At 39.0% G+C, this 7974-nt stretch overlaps 1 protein-coding gene across 1 annotated transcript in view; it reads right to left on the bottom strand.

Annotated features, from left to right (window-relative positions):
* Positions 1–981: 981 nt before the first annotated feature.
* The window catches only part of LOC137501069 (zinc finger protein ZFP2-like), a 45489-nt gene continuing 38496 nt past the window's right edge, over positions 982–7974 (bottom strand). The window contains exon 4 of the mRNA XM_068227977.1: positions 982–2028. Within this exon, the coding sequence (XP_068084078.1) occupies positions 1038–2028 (991 nt within the window). The 3' untranslated portion in view covers positions 982–1037. The remainder of the gene's footprint in view (positions 2029–7974) is intronic.

The following is a 7974-nucleotide window of genomic DNA, read 5'->3' as shown; positions in this document are numbered from 1 at the left end:
AAAACATAGAAAAGACTGTTGTAGTGCACTGCAAAGCAAAGCTAACAATAAGGATATGGATATAATCGTGCAAATTATGCATCTGCTATGTTAAGAAATCTTGAATTACAAAATAAAGGGCGCACAACATGCACAAATATTCCTTGTTTCCAACAAATGTACCGATGATGTAAGTGTGAACTTTATTAACATAAAAATCAGAGTGACTTCCGCGGGGTTAAGTAGGGTCGAGGATAAAATTTCAACCTCTTAGCAAGTTGACTCTCTGATGTCCATACTGTGGCATAACAAATATCTCATACAAAAGATTATACTCAGTACTTCATATATGTTATTGTATATTTTTTGGAAGTTGCTTTACGTCGCACCGACACGGTGACGATAGGACAGGAAAGGGCTATGAGTGGGAGGAAAGCGTCTTGCTTGGTTTGAAAATGGGAATGTTATTGTAATTAGGTGAAACAGAATGGAATGCAATTTACATTCACCTGAAACAACTTTAAATTGTAAATACACACATTTTAAAATACAATATATTTGCTCAGTCCAATTTGATACAACCCACTTAAAGCACATAAAAATGTTCATCTTAAAATATGTTGCTAAGTTCCTGAGTCTTCACTGTAATAATCACTATTTTTATGTACCTTATTTTCTAACTTACTGTATATGTGTGTAGAGTATTCATCAAGGTAGAATGGATATTTAAAATTATTATTGTTTGCGAATTTTTTAAATGTTTGAGTCTTACAAACTACGACAGATTTTGTTTCATCACTGCCGCGACAAGACGTTCGGTTAGATTACTAATATTATTATTATTATGAACAGCACGTTGCTGCGTTAGAACGGTTTGCCAAAAAATATACAGCAGTGAGGCAACTCGCCAGTTTGAGTCTAAATGGACACGTCTAAAATCCACGACTGGATATCTTATAACATTACAAAGCAATTGCTTGCCTCCTAGTCAGCAAGGGTGCGAATATATTTCAATAGCGTGCGTTTCTGGATGAAGGAAATGCACAGAATTATCCCTCCTATATTGTATGCAACCGCAGGTGTTTGGTCAGATAGGCTTTCCGGCTAAAGGCTCTTCCACAGGTATTGCAACAGTACGGCTTCTCGCCTGTATGTATCCGCATATGTTTGGTTAGATCACCTTTATGGCCAAAGGCCGTGCCACAAATATTGCAACAGTATGGCTTCTCGCCTGTATGCGTCCGCGCGTGATTGGATAAATGATCTTTACGACTGAAGGCCTTCCCACAGCCATTGCAAGAGTACGGCTTCTCCCCTGTATGGACCCGGATGTGCTTGTTTAGATCCGCTTCCTGGCTAAAGGCTTTCCCACAAGTATTGCAGCAAAATGGCTTCTCGCCTGTATGCAACCTCATGTGCTTATTTAGGTTGGCTTTCTGGCTAAAGGACTTGCTACACACATTACACCAAAAAGGCATCTTATCTGTATGGGTACGCAGGTGATTTGTTAGAAATTCTTTAACACTACAGGTCTTGCGACAGGTATTGCACCAGTAGAGCTCCTCGCCTGTATACAACCGCAAGTGTCTTGTTAGATTTTCTTTCTTGGTAAATAACTTTCCGCAGATATTGCACCTATACCGCTTTTCCCCTGTATGTAACCGGAAGTGTCTGGATAGATTTTCTTTCTTAGTAAAGGACTTGCTGCAGATATTGCACCAAAACGGCTTCTCGCCAGTATGCGACCGCACGTGAATTGTCAAATGCAAAGAACTTCTGAACACCTTTTGGCATTCGGGGCACTTGACACCCGTGTGCAATCGCATATGCTCTCTGAGGGAGCTCTTCTTTATGAAGCATTTCTGGCAGACTTCGCAAACGTGCAGCGCTTGGGACATGTGGATTTTGACGTGCTCAGACAAGTTGCTTCCGCTATTGAATAGCTTTCCGCAGTGCTCACAGATGAATGGACGATCCTCTTTTTGTCCTTTGAGATAGCGTCTGCCATCCTGAAATGGAGGATCTGCGTTGCTCACCTCTGGGCTCGATCTAAATTCACAAATTGAAACCATGTGACCAACGGTCCAACAGTCAACACCTCTACAAGGCTCACACAGAGGAACTCTTACTGAACTGTTCACTCACTGATACCCCATGCAGATATCTTGTTAGTAATTAGTAATTACCGTCACATTCCTCAAGGATAACATCATTTCAAGTCAACTGCAGAGTGTAGTCGTGTATATCAAAAGCTCTTGCTTGTTATGAAGAAGTTTTGCGTCTTTTCCTCGAATGTCTAACGTGACAATATGACTCGCAATAATCCTTAGACAATTTAGTAATATACGAGCTCATGGACTACCTCATTCAAAGAATGAACAAGAAATAGTCTAGCCGACGGGAGAAGTGCAAGTTCTTATCCCCGGCAAATATTTATCTATTGAAATCCGTAAAAGACTACTCACCTACATAAGAGTCGGTGTATGTTTTGGAGTTTTGACCTTGTTCAACCACACTGTAGTTTATGGCAGGTGTGTAATTAACTTTTGTAAAAGCCCTTGTCGTCGTCTGAGAGAATATCAGTGTTGCAGGTTCTAATAAAGTTGAGAACATCGCTTGCCGACAGTCAGCCATAGCAAATAGTTTACGAATATTATTTAGTTTGACACAAACATACTATACTATTACGAGTCTCGGTGTGACCGGGAGACAAGTGACGATCATTACGCAATAAAGTTGGAAGAGTGAGATTGTGCGGCGGAAGTTACAATATCATTTTCTGTTGTTTTGAATCTAATGCTGTATGCCAGGGCAAGGAAATTTACGTACATGTGAATGAACAAAATGTTTGGGAACTGTTGAACGTTATTTTGATTAAAATTATTAGTATTAGCATGAATGTGTATGTCTGTACAGTTTTCCTTATGTCGCACCAACACAGACGCGTCTTATGGCAAAAATGCTATAGGAAAGGACAAGGAGTGGGAAGGAGTCAGCAGTGACCTTAAATAATGAACAGCCCAAGCATTAGCCTCGGTGTAAAAATGGGGGACAAAATAAAACCACCTTCAAAGAGGCCGACAGTGGGGCCCGGACCCACTAATTCCCGAATGCCAGCTAACAGCTGTGCGCCCCTAACCACACAGCCAACTCGAACGGTCTACAGTTTCATTGTTAAGTTCATTCAAGTTTAAAAGCTTCATGTTCATCCCATATTGAACCGAGAATCTAATGGGAACAAGAAAGGTCCACTTAGTCAATACCATACAATGTCATAAAATCATTTATAACATTTTATTATTCTGAGGACCGGTTACGATGCTGGTGTGCATCATTATCAACCATAAAATAAGAAAAACATACAATGACAAGGCTAAAAAACAATGCATAATGTGTACGTAAATTTTACAGAATTAGGCATGGCATAATTAAATACATTATCCGTAAACATTACCTTTGTATATACGTATTAAATCTTACCCCAAATTTTTTAAACAATAGATTAAAACCAAATTTCTTACCCTTTCAACGGCGTAATGTTTACCTTAAGACTAACAAACTTTGGTTAAGAAATGAACTTACATTTGTACATCTGAAGAAATCTTTCCTTAATCACCGTTTATATGAGGCTCACCTTAGAGCTACCGTTTTACTTACTGAAGCCCAATGGAATTTATTTCAAGAACAAACATTTGCGAAGTTATCAGATATACTAGCCACAAAACAGTCCACATTAGACAAGAAAATCCGAGTACTTTTAGACAAAGCTAATTCTGGAGGCTCTTCAGTCAAACACACTGGAAATCGAGAACCTGATACTGATCTATTGGCTCAATTCCATCCTCCTTTGATCAACCTCTTCAACATAACTTTTGATGAGGATGAAAGGGCTATGCTTGCTAAAGGTCCAAAGCACAACTGACCATGTCTAAATCCTGCCAATACAGTTACAAAACATGTCAGTGAGTCAGAGATGGCTATTAGTAAATTGCCACATGGCCTCAAAGAGGAAATCAGATTTGATGTTAAAAAACAACTTGAAAAAACTTTTTTCCTGAAAAAACGTGCAATAGCCCCTAATAATAATAATAATAATAATAATAATAATAATAATACATCACCTTTTAAAGTAAGGAAGAAAATTCAGGACCTCAAGAAGAAAGTATATGTTAATAATCTTATCACAAAAGCTGATAAGGGCAATAGAACCGTGGTTACGGGAAAAACAGAATACATACAGGAAACCAAACACTTTTTTAATGATTATTTTTCAATTATAAAGAATGACCCTACACAACCCATTTAAATACAGCTAAAACAAATCTTAAAAGATTCTTCCTTTCTTTTTACAGAACAAAAAAAACAAAAGTTATTAACCATGAACCCGAGTTTGCCGACAGCGAGATCACTTCCCAAGATTCACAAGGCCGGTGTTCCCATTCGACCTACTATAAATTATAGATCCAGTCCTCTTTTCAAGCTAATACAGTTTATTCAAACATTTCTTGCTAAAAATTACATTTTTTACGAACAACTCTATCAAGAACACCACGGAATTAATTAATAGATTGGATCTTCTTGTTCTTCGTCCCTATCACACTATGCATTCTTTCGACATAGTTAACATGTTTCCCAGTATAAATACCAAGGAGCTACTTCCTATCATCCAGAAGAATCTTCTTGCTAATAGCCAAATATGTAAACTAGAAGATCTAAATTTGATGAGTCTTCTTAGCTTGCTAATTAACAATATTTACTTTACTTTTGATAATACCATTTATAAGCACAACGGTCTGGCAATGGGGTCACCGGCCTCCGGGATTTTGGCAGAGATTTATTTAGATTTCCTAGAAAATAATGCTATAGTCAACAATTTAAGCTTCAGTAATATTCATTTCAGGGCCAGATTTGTAAACGATACTTTCGTACTTTTTGATGAATGGTCCACAGATGCAAAAAAATACTCTTGATAATCTTAACAGTTTAGACCAAGATATAAAGTTTACCTTAGAATCCGAGAATAATAATCATTTAAATTTTTTTGACTTAATGGTTACTCGATCACTTTCTTCTTTTTCATGTAATATCTATAGAAAACCTACTCAGAGTGCTATCACCATCAGGAATGATTCTCCCCATCCTCAGGCCCATAGAAATGCTACCTATAATAGTCTGGTTGACAGAAACTTTAGAGTTCCTATGTCAAAAGGAACTTGAGTAAGAATTTAATTTGGGTGTTAGCTAGAAACAATGGTTTCATGAACGTTTTCATTGAAATAATCATCAACAAGTTTAAATACCCTCCTAATACCACCCTTCTGAGAAGAAAACCCAAAGTTAATAATTTCTCGACTTTCAACTTTACAAATAAGATACACAGTGTCACCAACGTCTTCAAAAAACATAACACCAAGATTTCTTATGTGTGTGTTCAGTCTTCAGCCCTAAGGCTGGTTGAATCCTCAACAGCTCCACCATCAACTGTCATCGATGGTCTAGGCATCACTGAAGAGGCGTACTAAGGAAATGAGGAGCGAGGTAGTACCCGTTGCTTTCCTCACCGAGCTAGAGGTTGCTATTACGTATCAGTCTGCCAAGCCCACTGAAATACATTCACCAACTGACCCTATGAGCAACATTTTCGTACCATTCATAGCAGGGACTGGCTGCAGAAGGAATGGCATTACTAACATCGCTCATACCTCAGTCACTTTCATATATCCAAGCCAAGGATAGGACTGAGACAGGTCAGTGAATGTACCGAAGTTGTTCTAGCCCATGCCAGAAGACAAAGTGCACTGTAAACACTAGGTCCTGCCAGCAAAGGCATACACAAGTCGTATAACACATAAAATATTTCTGTGCATATGTTACTTAAAATTCTCTGACCGGGCGAGTTGGCCGTGCGCGTAGACGCGCGCGGCTGTTAGCTTGCATCCGGGAGATAGTAGGTTTGAATCCCACTATCGGCAGCCCTGAAAATGGTTTTCCGTGGTTTCCCATTTTCACACCAGGCAAATGCTGGGGCTGTACCTTAATTAAGGCCACGGCCGCTTCCTTCCAACTCCTAAGCCTTTCCTATCCCATCGTCGCCATAAGACCTATCTGTGTCGGTGCGACGTAAAGCCCCTAGAAAAAAAATTCTCTGAAAAAGTAAATTTCTGCTTTTTTAATCACTAACTGTTGATGCATATAATAGAAGGATGGCACAATTTCAGTGCTCCCAAATCAGAAATTTTACTTTGCAAACTATGTTGGACATTTGCAATGTATGGATCCTTCAGCCAGTCTGATATTCAATTATGCTAATAATATTTAAGGACGTTAAAGCATTAATTCCGTATTTTCAACTACAAACATCACCAGCCTTCAGTTCTAATACCTAGTGGCATCTAATAAAACCAGATGCTACATATTTGTAAAACGTTTTCCTCGTGCTGAAAACTGAAAACTACATACCAACATTACTGGAATAGTTCTAAGACTAATCCAAAGGAATGTCTAGAATGCAGTGTGCTAAATGATGCAGTAATAGGATGAATTTTCTGGATCATGTTCAACTTTTCATATGCCGCTGTCTCACTTCCGGGGCGATTCCTCTTCTTCCTGCTCTTGCAATGGCTCTATTTCCGTTCGTTGTCCTTCCATGTATCGCCGACGTGCCGTCAGCAGCAGTTGATGCTTTCACAATTGCAAAATTCTCTCCCTCTCAGAAGATGACTTCGAGAATCGACGTCCTATATTTCCTGAAGCTTCCACTGAGCTGCTGCCAATATCTTTGTTGAGGTCTTCCCAGTGTGTAGATACATCACTACTGGACACCGAGGTGCTATGACCGTACTCTGAAACATCGGCGGACGGGAAACCACACGTCCATCCATCGTGAGTTAGACGGATCCTGTCAATCGTAAATCTTCTATCACAGTTGATAGTGCAACATGGGGAAACAATTGCTGGACCTGCCTGGCCATTGCTACAGAAGTAATAATAGAAGTATTGACATCCTGCATAACTCCACTTCATTAAATAGAAATAATGCTTTTCATAGTTCTGGAGTGTACAGATTATGCTGTCATGACGAAACTTTAAAATCACATACGCGGAACACGTTAATGCTGTTAGATACAATAGGTTTTCGGCAATGGGGCAACAAATGAAAGCTTTTCGGCATAATTTTACTAGCATTGATCGGAATTTCGCAGTTTTACAGTTTCTTAATAAAAGTACTTTGGTTGGCATCACTGAGAGCTGTTTCATTCACCTGGATCAATACTGTAATGCTGGTTTTAATCTCAATGCTATTTCGGAGAAAGCAAGAGTATTGTTCGATTTTTGATAGCGATTATCAGACTCCATAAAGCTACCAATGGCAAATCAGTCTTAGAAAGCATACAGAAAATGTTCTCACACCACGCCCTCTCACCGCATCGCCCTGCATAATTCCCCTCCCTCTTCCCTCATTCCTCCATTGCTATCAGCTCTAAGCCCCTCCTTCTACTTCCCACTTTCCCTACCTATCATGCTATCTCCCCTGACCTACTTTCCTCTCCCTAACCCCTGCAACACAAGTACATTGGTCTCGGTGTCTTGCGGCTCTCAGTGTCTTCTCTAACGTACACATCATACACGCTGCCACAAGTGAGTCTCATATTCACGTTAATTCTTACGACGTGACCTTAGCATTTATCTTTTTTCAAAAGCCTTCCTTAATATTCTCCTCTTTTTCTTTATCTACTTTAGGTCCTAGTTTGAACCGAGAACAGCATTTAGTACCCTGGAAAAACGACGTCCGCCATATTTTCATGTAAAATAAAATTTTGTTATTGAATACTCAGCAGACCGAATCCAGCCACTTCCTTTAAATTAGAGAAGACATGTATTGTATTACGCAAAACAGTGTTTGAAGTTCCTTCATGTTCTTTTTAGTTTTAGAAGATTTTATGCCTTTTGACTGGTTGCGTTATTTTAACAACAGACTTTTTTAACCAATAGTAA

The sequence above is a fragment of the Anabrus simplex genome, chromosome 5, assembly GCF_040414725.1.
Source record: "Anabrus simplex isolate iqAnaSimp1 chromosome 5, ASM4041472v1, whole genome shotgun sequence".
In the NCBI taxonomy this organism is placed as follows: domain Eukaryota; kingdom Metazoa; phylum Arthropoda; class Insecta; order Orthoptera; family Tettigoniidae; genus Anabrus; species Anabrus simplex.
Note: the sequence above shows the minus strand (reverse complement) of the source record. Positions and strands in the feature narration are given on the sequence as shown.